The 14,204-nt window shown below is 46.8% G+C and overlaps 1 protein-coding gene across 1 annotated transcript in view; it reads left to right on the top strand.

Annotated features, from left to right (window-relative positions):
• COL4A6 (collagen type IV alpha 6 chain) overlaps nucleotides 1-14,204 on the top strand; it is a 282,814-nt gene that overhangs the window by 234,248 nt on the left and 34,362 nt on the right. The window contains exons 14-20 of the mRNA XM_089904197.1: nucleotides 6,090-6,149; nucleotides 7,409-7,453; nucleotides 7,941-7,994; nucleotides 9,514-9,583; nucleotides 10,655-10,762; nucleotides 11,660-11,800; nucleotides 12,626-12,730. Coding sequence (XP_089760323.1) covers nucleotides 6,090-6,149; nucleotides 7,409-7,453; nucleotides 7,941-7,994; nucleotides 9,514-9,583; nucleotides 10,655-10,762; nucleotides 11,660-11,800; nucleotides 12,626-12,730 — 583 coding nt within the window. The remainder of the gene's footprint in view (nucleotides 1-6,089; nucleotides 6,150-7,408; nucleotides 7,454-7,940; nucleotides 7,995-9,513; nucleotides 9,584-10,654; nucleotides 10,763-11,659; nucleotides 11,801-12,625; nucleotides 12,731-14,204) is intronic.

Consider the following 14,204-nt stretch of genomic DNA (forward strand, 5'->3'; position numbering starts at 1 on the left):
TGCCTGGCACGTATCAATTGTTGAGTAAATGGTAGTTAGTGTTAGTGATCCTATTTTCACTTTCCTATGTGCCCTTGTATCTTAGATTCTTTCACCCAGCAAATACTTTTTGAGGGCCCCTATTTGCCAGGCCTTCTGCTGGACTCTAAGGCTGCAACAGCAACTAACAGTCAGATAAGTAAAAGTCCCTGTCCTTGAGGAAAGTACATTCCAATTGGGGGGGATGAGGGAGGGGAGAGAATCAACAAGTAAACAAATGAAGGAGAACAAGTTCATATATTGGTAAGTGATACATAGAAGATAAAAAAAGGGTAAAAGTGTTGGAGTGTGGATGGGTAATGGGATGGGCACCTTTGGACAGAGTGGTCAAGAAGGGCCTCTCTGAGGGATCGCTTATTATGAGGGAGCGAGTCATGTGAAAGGTCGGGAAGAGTGTTTCTGGCCAAGGGAACCATAAGTGTCAACACCCTGAGGTTGGAACAAGCTCAGTGCTTTAGAGGAACAGCAAGAAGGTGAGCGGGTGGAGAAGAGTGAGCGAGGCCAAGAACCAGGCAGAGAGGCAGGAGCCATATCATGGAGACCTTTGTAGGTCAGATGTGGCTTTTATGTTAAATGTAATGGGAAGCCATTGGAAGGCCCTGACTTGTATTTTTAAGATCTCTCTGGTGGTACTGGGAGTTGGGGGGCTGGGTTATGGAGGATGGGGGGAGGGGAAGGCAGCAAACAGAGGCTACTGCAACAATCCTGGTGAGGAATGGTGGTGGCTTGGACTAGGATGATGGCAGTGGAAATGGAGAGAAGTACATGGATTCAAAATGTAAAAAGTTTAAAATTTTTGTTACAGAACATTTCAAACACATACAAAGTAGGGAGAGTGGCATAATGGTCCCCCTGTGTACCCATCACCTAGCGTCAATAATTAGCAACTCACGGCCAATCTGAAGCCAACAGCAGATGTAGCATTTCATTACAAATACCTCAGTGTTTCTAAGAGATAAGGACTTTTTAAAAACATAATGATGATTTCATCACCACTAATTAATTATCAGAAATGACAATATCTGTTAAGTCAGAATTCAGGTTTATGATTGTCTCGTAAATATATTTTTTTATAATTACCTGGTCTTGAATCAGAATCCAAATGACGCTCACAGATTACATTTGGTTGATACATCTCTTAAACTACAAGATATGTTTTGAAGGAGCTGATGAGATTTCCATGGATTGGGTGTAGGGGTCAGGAGGGAAATGGATGAATCAAAGATGACTAGGCCTGCCCCCGGCTTGCTGGCAAAGTGGGGAGAGATGACTCCGGTGCTTCCCTGCAGTTCTTTGAAACACTTTGGGTCTCTCCAGGTGGCCGGAAAACACAGCCAGTAGAGCCACTGGCACAGATTACTTCCACAGTGATCCCTACTACTCCATAGAGACACAGGGGCAACAGAGAACCATCTATTCAATGGCCTTGATTTTAATCAGCTCAGTGTCTAATGAATCATAAAGGGAAAGAATATTCATGTTGGAGACAGGACACCTGGACTTCAGCCTCAGCCCCAGCTCTGGGCCTTCAAGTATCTGAACCTCTCTGTATATATGTCATGTGGCAATGGTCATATCTACTGTTTTGAGGCCCAACTCACAATGTTCATCAGGTTTCTTTACAAAGTATAAATCTGTGCTGTCCAATATGATAACCACTAGCCACATAACAGCTACCAATCCTTTGAAATGTGGCTAGTCTGAGATGAGATGTGCTGTAAGTGTAAAATACACACCAGATTTCCAAACCTAGGTGTGAGGAAAATAATCTAAATTATCTCATTAACAATTTTTATGTCAGTGTTGAAATGACAATATTTATGATGTTTTTGGTTAAATAAAATGTTGTTAGATTAACCTCACCTATTTGTTTTACTTTTTTAATGGAGCTACTAGAAAATTTAAAATAACATAGTAGTTCACATTATCTTTCGATTGGACAGCACAGACATAGAGTACTTTGCAAGTGGGCTGGGGAATAAAGTCTGCACCTTTCTTTGTGAGCATTTCACATAAATTCTAGTCACCTCTTATCATCCCTATGATGTAAGCAAGGTGGGCTGGGTTTATATCCCTGACTGATGAGGAAACCATGGCCTGAACGGGTAAAGAGGCTTGTCCAGAGTCACTCAGCAAGTTATTAGCAGAGCTGAGACTGAAATTCAGTTTTCTTGAATACTAGCCAACTCCAGGCTTTTTCCTCATACCATACTGCCCCCTACTGTTCAGTTCATTCTTGTCATGGTGGTTGTGGATTGCGTGATCTCTGGTGCTTTGCAGTTCACTGGCTCACGCTCCCTCCCTCCTTACCATTCCCTTCCCTGTTCTACGTCAGAGGATTTCCCCTTCTGCAATTTCACCCGTTCCCTTTTGCCCTGTGAAAGAAAGACACACTGACTGACAGCAACGCACAGAGATAAACTGCAATACCGTTTCACGCTCAGCATTTCCAGAGTTTCACAGTGTGCCCTGACAAATAGAAACCCCAGTTGATTGTAAAGACATCCAAGGTGGAAAAAAAAGCTTCCTTTATATGGTACAGCATATTTTCAGAGAGTGGGAATCAAGAAACCAGAGTTCTCAGGCCACTTTGGTGTGGATTCCACATGCAACCCTGGCCAAATCCTATAACTCCTTTGCTGCTAATATCTCTATCTGCTTAATGGGAACATTTATAGGTAACTCCTGTGACTTCTGCCAGAATAGTTGTAAGAAGAAAGGTGGTGACGTGTTTGAGATGCTCTGGGCTTTTCAGAGGAAACACACTTCTCAAATCCAAAGCCCTCACGTCGGCTTTCAATTATCCACACTCACTGAGAAACAAGGCAGCGCTGAGGGTGGAAATCTCTGGGGAATCTGAAATGTTCCCTTCAACCATTTGTTTTCTTTCCATCCTAGCCCAGATCTTTGCAGGAGCTGCTGACAAGTGGCCAACCTGAGTGATTTAGACCTCACTTTCTTTCCCTTGCCCCTTCTGCAGTGACCCAGCATCCTTGCTTTTCTGGCTCAGCCCCAGCTTCACACATTTCATGACATTGTCCCAGCAGCGCACTCACGTGTAGGCCACAGATGCTCCCGTGGAGATTGTCAGAGAGAGTCATATACCTCTGTGCCCTCCAAGGCGCCAGCAAACGCAGGGTAAGGCAACGTGGCAGATGAGAGAAGGGAAGAAAGCGGTGAATCCCGAGGTACCTATTGAGTGGATCTGAGGCAACTACTGGACAGGCGGGAGTTCTCTTTCTGCTGAGCACCAGGCTTTCCAGGCACTTCAGGTAGGTCCTTCGGAGGAGGAGCCCCATCTTGACAGACTTAAGCTAAGCCCTCCCCGCCGCCCCGGCCCCCCACCCCCCCGCCACCCGGTGCCCTGAGGGGCAGTAGCAGCAGTGTGACAGGGTCAGAGTTGACAAGGAGACTGACTTTCCTAACCTCTCAAATTTCACATCTCAAGTCGCCCTCGCAGTGCCAAGCCAAACCGATCGCTGCAGTTTAGCCTCCAAAATGTGACCCCACAATATGCTCATTCCCCGCCCCTCCCCCATGGCCTCCGTCCCCCTTTTCAGGCTTCAGCCTCCCTCCTGCCTTCCTGCCCTCCTTGTGCAGGTGGGCCTCGCCCCTCTCCACCGCCCTCACTGGGGCCGGGCGAGGAGCTCAGGCGGAGAGGGTGACCACCGTGCTGGCAGCCTGCCTCTCGGGCCAGCAGGCCTCTGAGGACCCAGGGCCAGAGTGTCTTTCACTCCACAGCGAGGCCTGACGCCCCCTGGTTCCAGCCTACTGTCTGCAGCTTGCCTTTTTCTCACACCCCCCTCTTCACCCTGCTGTCTGCCCCGACTCCCAGCCACGTGACTGAAGTTGAGTTTTTGCAGAGCCACTAATATCCATGAACCCAAAATACCAGGAGACCAGGGCCCTAGAGAGCAGGCCTGTAAACAGCTAAGCTAGTGCTCTAATGAGGTGTTCCTGACCGTGGGTGAGAAGGGGTAAGGGAGCAGTGGGTGCTGATCAGCTCATGATGGCGACTGACTGGGCCGAGGCCGGGGCCCAAGACATCTTGCTAGAACAGCTTGTTCAGCAGGGCCTCGTACAGGGCCTCCCTGTGCTGGGAGACAAGCTGAGCCTACAGCCCAATACCTTGCCAAGTCATTTATGTTTTATTGGCTCTAACCCCGACACACAAATTGCTTTTTAACATTTTTTTTTCCTTTTTAAACTTTGTATATGTTTTTTTGCTCACCTTGTAGCTCAGTCTCTCACACCCTCTCTCTGAGAAAGCAAGAGTCCAGAGGCTCTTTCTGCTTTCCGGAGAGGAAGGACAAGGGCCCCTTGTCTTTACAACTGTGGTAAAGATAGGTGGAGGCTGCGAGATGGTACCTGGACATTCTTTTCCTCACACTTTTGAACAGTTTTTTCCCTTGGTCACTGTTCCATTTAATTCAACAAGTATGTATTGGACCACCTTGTATGTGTCAGGCTACAGTAACATGCCTTGGAGGAGACAGAAGTGAATGTGATACAGACCTTCTCTCACAGACTTTCATCCGGAACCCGGCTTAGTGCTTGAAGAGTTTGGGGCAGCGTGGGCTGCCGTAGCTTCTGTGCACAGGCCAGGGAAGGCTCCGTGAAGTGTTTGACTTCAGTCGCCAATAGATACATGCCACCAGGGGGCAGCATGCCTTGGTTTCCAATTTGAGCTGCAGAACTAAGTTTGCATTCAGTTTGACACACAGGCCTTTCAAATAGAAACCCTATTCAGCATGAGGTCTGAGCAATTTGACTCCTAACTGTGGATGTAGAAAAGAGGGAAGGCAAGTAGGAGCCAAAGGCTGCTTTGAGTTGGACCCTTCACAGACGTACACTCCCCTCCTCAACAACAACAGTAAAAACAACTCACGTTTTAAAAACAAAAGAAAGTAAAGACTTGGGCCTAGAAAACTAAGGGCTATTCAGCCAACTGTACCCACGGGAATGCTCTGAGTATGAAAGAGGAAGAAAAAAAAAACTACAAATGGGATTGGAGCAGTGCTTTTACAATTAGCTGAGCCAGGTCACATCAAGAGGACAACAGGAGATGTGCCATAACATTTAGTGTCTTTCACAAGCTTACATTTGGGAGAACTTCACTGCCTCCTTTACTCTCATAATAGGCCTAAATGCTATCTGCCAACATCCGTGCTCCAGGAAGTCCCATTTTAAACAGTAACAACAAAGTGACCTCGATTACATTTGCCATGAAAGACTTTATCCACTCTGGTAATGAATTCTTTCTGTATCTCAGGGGGCCCAGAATATGCTTGCCCTGGACCCAGAGGGGAGGAAGCTCTCTCATTCACTCTGCTTTTTGGATTTCTGCTTATTCCTAGAGAATCCCCAAGTCGTGTCCGTGGCTGCAAGCCCTCACCTTCTGTGAGCAGGACAAGAGGGGTTGGTGGCCATCTTGCAGTCCCTTTGAGAGTGTTCCTAAAGCCCGCACAGTTCTAGATCACGCCTAGATAGAAACACTCCTTCCCACTGAAGCGGATGTTGCAGTCATCATGTCTCCAAAGGGCAAAAGCTCTTCTCTCTAGCATCGATCCCCAAGGATTAACACAATTCTCCATTTGTGGGTCATCTTTGACCCAAGCTCCTAGATGGTGGGAAGCAGCCTGTTCTCTTGGAAAGGGCCCTGGAATGGAAGCTAACGCCCTGACTGTCTCATTGACTCTCTAACCCATGCAAGATGCTCGGCCCTTCTGAGTGTTAGTTTCCGCATCTGTAAAATCAGTGAGGTTAGATCTGTCATCATTTCTATGCTGTTAGTTCGTGTTTCCATAAATACTTGTAATAGTTTTTTGGGGAGAAGACATTACTTCTAGAACCAAAAAGAAGCCTTTAATGAATGGTTCAAATTATCTTCAAGGCCTATGTGTTTCTCAGGCGGTGACGAGACGCTCAGCATGGTTGAGCTTCCCCAGTGGGACAGTGGAGCTGATTGGAAATTACCACCTTGCTTTGGATGGAGCCAGGAGACCTGTGAGGAAATGAATGTTATAATCTGTGGTCTCTTTTTCCTTTAGGGTTTTGGAATTGCTGGAGAAAAAGGAGAAAAGGGAATCCCTGGTTTGCCGGGACCTAGGGTACGAACCTGGAATTTTGCTTGCCTGGATCTGTCAAGTCACCCGGTCCCTTTTGTTTTCCGTTTGCATCTCTGTTATGTAACTTGATGGCCTCCTAAGCTTCTCTTGTTTCTCTTTCTCAACCCTCGGGCAGGTCCCTAAGACCTCTTCCTCTCCCTTCTGCCACATTCCCTTGACTTAGTGGCTCCTTTGAATAAGGAATGAGGTACAGTAAGTCCCCTACATAGGAACCTTCAAGTTGTGAACCTTTCAAAGATGCAAACGTATTATAAACCTATTACAGTACAGTACTATATAGCCAATTGTGTTAGTTGGGTATCTAGGCTAATTTTGTTGGACTTACGAACAAACTGGACTTAAAAATGCACTCTTGGAATGGAACTCGTTCGCATGTAGGGGACTTACTGTACTCCCTACACCAGGTGGTTCCTCAGCCCGTTTACTCTCCTTGTCCTCAGCTATAATTATCTTCTGGGCTAAAGAATGACATGTCTTACTTTCATTCCATTCTATCCTGAGGGAAGGTGGGGTAGGGGCAGTTTGCAGGAATGGAAGAAAGAGGACCAAGTGCAATTTTTATAGGACAGAAACAAACCTGGGAAGTTCTAGAACACAGTGAGTAATGTTTGGAGTCAACAGTTTCCAATAATAATCTCACTTCAAGTGGAGAAATAACTGTTAGCCTCTCTGATTCCTAGCTTCAGGCACTTAGGTCTTACGTTGTTAGTAATTGGCCAACCTTAGCCTTAAAGAAGCAACACTTCAGAGAATTAATTGTCTTTTTAGCTTGGTCATGAAGTTTGTCAAGAGTCTTTTGAGTATTCTGCAATGTTCATCCATTACCCTGCCATTTCTTTCTCTACTTTCCTCTACTCCCCTGTCTTGAAAACACAAAATCACCAACAAAAAATGCATTGGGGGAGAGAGACAAGAGGCCCTCCCACAATCTATTTAAAAATCTCATGACTTGGAACTAATGCAGACTAAGTATAATACCACCCAGCCCTTCTACCCAATTCCACATAGTACTTAAAATGTTTCCATTTATTTAGCTCTTTAAAATTTCCCTGTGTGCCTATTCAGCCTGATGGATTAGTGCTTAGAAAGAAGTCATTAAGGCACGTCTAGGAACATTCTCTTACCTGGTTTTAGGAGCTGCTAAATCCTGATCTCAGTTGGAGAGCTTTGTTATGTAAGTCTAGTTGCTTTGTCTAGTATGGGCTATTAATCTTTCTAAGGTACCTCTATTCTCTTTACAGGGTCCCACGGGTTTAGAAGGAGTCCAAGGCCCTCCGGGGAGTCAGGTATTTTGGTTAATATCTTTAAAGCCTCAGTGTATAAAATCCAAATCAGAAGGCCCTCTTGCTTTACTTAACATGACCATCAATGCAAAGGGAAACACTGCTTACAATTCAAATTGTCCGCCTCTCTTTGTTTGATAGAATCTCAGCCACTCACTTCTTTTGTTTTTACCCAAGAAGATGAGTGTCCATTGTTCAGTCCTATGATGAAGTAGTACTCCTTTAACATGTTATCAGGGCCTAGCAAAGCCAGCCTGCTTGTATTCGTCTCTAGCCTTGTGGCCCTTGTACCTCCTAACATGCAAGTTGGCTACCTAAGCGCCATATTGCCTTCTGGAACATTTTACGGCTTCCAGAGTCGGGTATGATCCATATATATCCTGGAATGCCGGCCAAAATCCCTGTGCCATTTGCCCTGGCCTAATCCAAAAACCAGCCCCTCTTGTGCTCTTAGACATTCAATTCAGTTGTAACTATGTTTCTGTCACAGGGCAAGAAGGGGTCTTCAGGTTTCCCCGGGCTTAATGGATTCCCAGGAATTAAGGTAATGTTTTTGGGAAGTGAAAATCAGTCCATTTGGGCTGCTATAACAAAATATCACAGACTGGGTGGCTTATAAAAAAGAGAAATTTATTTCTCATAGTTCTGGAGGCTGGAAGTCTGAGATCAGGGGGCCAGTATGGTTAGGTTCTGGTGAAGATCCTCCTCCGGCTTGCAAACTGCCTACTCCTTGCTATGTCCTCACATGGTGGAAGGGGCAGGCTAGCTCTCTTGGGCCTCTTTTATAAGGGCACTAACAATGGTGGGAGCTCTGCCCTCATGACCTAATCACCTCCCAAAGACCTCACCTCCTAATATCATCATCACCTTGGGCATTAGGTTTTCAACATGAATTTTTGGGAGGCACAAACATTCAGATCATAGCAAATGCCTATATGATGAAATGGAGTACTTTTTAGTATTTTGACATTTTTAGATGTCACCCTTTTCACACGAAATGCGTACAAGCAAATCCATCCCTACAAGGAGAAATATTTTATTATTGACACTGTTTAGAATTGCCAACTTTGGGGTTTTGTTATCGTTTTTAAATTCTCTCAAGCAATGCATCCCCTTATTGCCTGCACCTGGGACAGACAGCTCCTACCTCCCAAGCCTGGATATGCCACTCTGTCTGATTCTGGTACCTGAGTCTCCCTTTTGAGAGAATTAGGACTCTTTTGACTTCCTCTGCCTGACATCACCCACTAACAAGGGCCGTGACAGTAGCAGAGTCCCAAGCCTGCTGAAAGTGGGAAATAAAAGTTAAAACTCGGGCTTCCCCAGCCGCAAGGCACAGGGATATTAGCTCGGTGCTTTGTGACAGCCTGGGGGGGGGGGATAGGGAGAGTGGGAGGGAGGGAGATGCAAGAGGGAAGAGATATGGGAACATATGTATATGTATAACTGATTCACTTTGTTATAAAGCAGAAACTAACACACCATTGTAAAGCAATTATACCCCAATAAAGATGTTTAAAAAAACAAACAAACAAAAAAAACCTCAGGCTTCCCTGGTGGCGCAGTGGTTGAGAGTCCGCCTGCCGATGCAGGGGACACAGGTTCGTGCCCCGGTCCGGGAAGATCCCGTGTGCCGCGGAGTGGCTGGGCCCGTGAGCCATGGCCGCTGAGCCTGCGCGTCCGGAGCCTGTGCTCCGCAACGAAAAAAGTTAAAACTCTGTTCCCTCCTTAGCACCTCTTGGGTGTAGCCATATTTTCTATTTCTGCGATATGTTTCCCAGGCCCAGAAGCAGATTGTCTTGGAGTCAGGTTGCAAGATAAAATTGGGATCCCTTGTGCTTGACAGGTTCTCAGTTGAGTGTCAGGCCTCTGGGCTGCCTTGTGTCACCTTCATCTTAAATTTATTGGACTTTGAAATTAACCTATGGATTGTTTGGCCCTGGAAATCAGGGGTTACAGAAGGAGGAACCTTCCATTGTCCCAGGGAATGGTTTTGAGGGAACATAAATCTTATGTGATGAGGTCACAGAAATATTTGTGTTTAATGTATTTAATCTTTGCAGGGTGAAAAGGGTGACATTGGCCAGCCAGGCCCAGATGTTTTCATCGATACAGATGGTGCTGTGATCTCAGGTGCAACTTTTCATTGATTGGAGTGGAAAAAAAAAAAGATAGGAAGTTGACTTCTATATCCCCTGTAATTGTTAAGAGGATACTTTGTCAGCCACTGGATTGCTGCTAAACCCGATCCCCACAAGGGCCACTCATGGATCCTAAACTTGGGAAATGAATCTAACTCCAATGTCTTAGGCAAAGAAGCCAAGCCCCATACTCCATGTTTGTGTTGGGTCCACCAAGACTAGGATTTGCGTTGGCCTGGGTCTGGATTTGCTAAAAATGGTTCTCCTAGTGATGCTTAGGGAAGGATTCATATCCTCCCAGCTAGGCTAACTTCAGCCTGATACTCTGGGACACACAGGGTCTCATGTACGTGATCCCATGCATGCTTGAGCTTGACAATTTCACAGGAAGTGGAAAAGTATCTTTGGTTAGGGGAGCAAGTATCTTTTGGTTAGGACAGCCCTCAATAGTGTGACACTTTGGAAGTTTGCCTTCACCTCTCCTTGTTCTAGTTACTGTGTGTGCCCAACTCTTCCCTTCGCCTTCTCTAGAGATCTAGATGTCAGTGTCTCCAGCTACTTCTCGCTTGACCAAAGGCTTCTCCTGTAGTGCCTCTTCAATCTGGGTCTCCTAACTTCCTTCTCCTCACATCCTCTCAGGCCTGTGCCCTGTCTGGTAAACTCATTAAAGCTGAGGTGTTAATGGTTGACGGTGGCTTCCTGTGTTCCACGCTCAAGAAACCTGTGTATAACATGAAGAGTAGGCTTCAACACCTTAACCCAAATGGCAGAGATTTGAGGCATGACAAAAGATTACTAGTAGTAGAAGAACCTTCCTAGTACTTATCAGATCTTACCATGGAAGGTAAGCCCTGGCCAGACCAGTACTGAACAGTAGGAGAGCCTTAGCTCAAATAGGCCCATTATCACATGAGAGCATTAGCATCTGGGAGACCTGTGAAGGGCAAGAAAGGTGCTTCTAACCTGAGGACATCTCCTTGCAACTCTTTTGAGGCATTTTGTGGCATTTGTGGGCCTCCCTTCGGTTTGCTTACTGCTTTTTTTGTTGTTGTTGCAACGCCAGGTTATCCTGGAGACCCCGGTATGCCAGGCCTCCCAGGCCTTAAAGGAGATGAAGGCATCCAGGGCCTGCCTGGCCCTCCTGGTGCCCCTGGATTACCAGCTTTACCAGGTAAAACAAACTAACCCACCCCATGCACAGATCTCCACTCTGGTGCTCAGCATCCCCTTCTATACTCTGGTCTGGGTACATACCCAGCCAAAGTCAAAAGAAAGGTAGACTATAGTCAGTAGGCTCCCTGCTGCAAGCCCAAGGCCAATGTATATGAGAATAGGGCCTGGGTAAGCAGCTTTCCTTTGACCTCAGTAATGTACCATAGCTATATAGGCAATCCCAGACCATCAATGAGGGGGCCTGGGTTGGCCTGCCAGAGCCCTGTCACCCTTCTGTTTATGTGCCATCCCAGTTGATGCTTGCCAGAAGGAGCTAACAAAAGCCCAGACGAAAGTTTGTACCCAGACCTTCACTCTGTGCTTAACCCAGGATCCTGTGGATGACATCCTTGACACAGTCATTGGAGGAACACACCCATATGTCACTCTACAGTAGTAAACAGAGAAAGGGCATGCCAGCGTCTGGGAGGCAGTGATGTTCCAAATACAAAGCCTCAGACATTACTTTTAAAGACAGCAGTTTCTAAATTCTCTGGAGATGGGCCTCTGTATGGATACCTGTGCTTTTAAAATGGCCACTTGGAGGCGATACAGCTGATCTCAGCACCAAGGTGGAAAAAATCTAGAAATGGGAGGCTGGAGACCCAGGTTTCCCTCTCAGGTGCCACTTAGAAGTTCTGCACCCCTGACCATGTTTCTGTACGTCTTTGGGCCTCCATTTTCCAAGAGGTTAGGCTAGCTGATTCCTAGGGACCCTTCTAACTCAGCTGCAGGAGAAGGGCAGATGCTTTCCCAAATTCTCCCTTGGAGCTAGTGTCTAACATCGGCACTGATTGGAATCCCCTGAAGAGGAGGGTGATGTGATGAGCATTTTTGTGTGGGCTTATCCTTCCAGGTGGCCCCGGTACTCTAGGGCTCCAGGGAGTTCCAGGCCTGAAGGGGGACCAAGGAAACCCCGGCCACACCACAATTGGGGCAGCTGGCCTCCCTGGCAGAGATGGTTTGCCAGGCCTACCAGGCCTACCAGGCCTACCCGGTAAGTTGTTTGTTTCTCTCTTTGGTCTTGAGATCCAGGTGTGATCCAGATTGCAGAACAGTCCTGATTTTTGAGGGAGGGAGCATGTCACAGGTTAGGGACCACAGCAATCAGAGTGTTCACCAAGGAATAGGCAAGTGAGGGCCATCTCGATGATCAGACACTACCTAATGCCTTCTGACTTCGTAGTCATTCCCTTTCCCCCTTCACTGTTCTCAGCCCCTAGGCCTGTGGTCTTGCAGCTCCTGAAGGAGCAGCATTGGCTCTTTCAAGCTTTCCTTGGTCCTCAGGGCTCCAGCGGGGCGGGCTGAGAGTCCAAGAAATGGGAAACCAAGCCTGGATCCTCAAAGTGGCTGCTAAAAGCCTCCACAGGGCTTATTCTCCTTAGGTCATCTACCTGAGTATGAGATTCTAGATTCTAAGAAAAAGGCTAGAAATATGCCCCGCATGTTTCTTTGTGACCTGCAACCCCTGACCACTGCAGCTTGTACCCATCTCCTCTTTTGTCCTAAGAGGACTTCCTGGGATAGACATGGGGACTGCTGAGTTGCTGAAGCTGCCTTGGTTATTCCCATATCCCCAGTGTCTAGTCCAGTGCCTGGAACATAGTAGACATCCTATAAGTAGTAGTAGTAGAGAGAATTGAGCCAACAGAGTTTGGACTTGCTACAGACTTTGGGTCCTTGTCTTGGATTTTTTGGGGGAAGGGTGTCTCTGCTCTGGTGGTTGAGGCTCAAGGACCCTTGGTGACTGAGCTGCTATGCTGAGTCACGTGAGCCCAGGCTCCTGTAAGTTGCCAATCTTTTATGTTTTTTTTTCCTAAAGGTCCAGCATTTGAGACGGGAACTCTACAGAGCACAGAGCCAGGGTTGCCTGGTCTCCGAGGAGAACGAGGTCCAAAAGGAAACCCAGGCCTCAAAGGAATCAAAGGTGATTTTGTCCCCTTAGGTTTCTTTGTTCCCCAAACTCCCTGGAGAGGGCCCTCTGGGAAGAAGCAAACTAACAGCCTTGGGAACCTGAACAGGATGAATCCTGGATCTTGAGTGGGAATGTGATTATACGACTGTTGGAAGTGCTATATTTGGAGCTCTAAGACTGAGGCTGGCGGTTGAGGTCACACAGGACAAAGTGGCCCCCAGGCTACTCTACCTGCCCCCTCCACCTGCAGAAGCTACTCTGCACATTCTGCAGCCCCTCTCAGTTTGCAAGGCCAAGGCAGGAAGTCACTTATGATTACCTTCAGCCTGAAGGAGAGGTCAAGACCTGGAACTCTGAAAAAGCCAACTGGCTCCAGGAAAACAACTCCGGTCCCCACAGATTGACTGAAGGATTGATTGATTGCCCCAGCCTTCGGCTGCCTTGCACTTTCCATCTTTCTCTTGTCTTAGGGTCATTCCTCCATTTCATACTCTGAGGGACAGATGCTAAAGTGCAAATAAATCACTTCATTATAGTTCCAGCCCAGGGCAGGGTGGAGGAAGAGGTGAAAGTACTGGCTGAAGAGAGGTTTGGGTATACCTGGGGGTTTCAGGTACCTGAGATCTCTCCTGTTCTCTCAAGGAATTTACAGCTCTCCTCGACCTCAAACAGAGAGGTTTTAACTCACTCCTCTCCTTTCTCATTGCCCTATCATAAAATGGCACTACCTAAGTATAGGAGCTAGTTCAGAAATTTTTGAAAGCCCCATCTCTAATTTTTAGATCCAGGGAAGATGGTTGAGGGCAAAGGATATTAAATTTCAAGTCTTGACCTAGGATGTCAACTTTGGCCCTTCCCTGACTCACTGCAGAGCTAGTGTGCTTCTTGATACCGTTCTCATACTTAAAAACAGGGCCAACTCTAATGCCTCCCCTCCTATATTCCCATGGGACCAGAAGGTTTTTCTCTCTCTCTCTCTCTCTCTCTCTCTCTCTCTCTCTCTCTCTCTCTCTAAGTCTGGAATAGTGATAGTGGTTCTCAGGTGATTCACTGGACATGAGGATCACCTAGGGGAAATTACTACAAATTAGATTCTTGGACCTGGCCGCCTGAGAGTCTGATTGATCGGACCTGGGGTGAGGCCCAGCAAGCTGCCTTATAAACAAGCATCCCAGGTGACTCAGGCAGGAGGTTCATGGATCACACTCGAGAAATGATTATTTGGAGAACAGGCTGTTCTTTCAGAGTTTCAGGGATTATCGATTTTCTAAATGTAGGAAGAGGCCCTTCAGGATCTTAGGGAAACTCAGAGTCACCTCTGTTGATCCAAAGTCTCATTTCCTAGGCCATAAGCATGGAAGGTATAAGTGGCTGGGCTATAGTGCTAGTGACTCCTTGCTGTCTCTTCAAAGATGCTTTGCTGAAATCTCTGTCATCAATTTATTTGGCATTTGTCTCTGTGTACAAGAGACAGGGGAAAGACATT

Source organism: Delphinapterus leucas, chromosome X, assembly GCF_059928025.1.
Source record: "Delphinapterus leucas isolate spDelLeu-1000000601 "Yukka" chromosome X, BTC_Dleu_Yukka2, whole genome shotgun sequence".
Classification (NCBI taxonomy): Eukaryota; Metazoa; Chordata; class Mammalia; order Artiodactyla; family Monodontidae; genus Delphinapterus; species Delphinapterus leucas.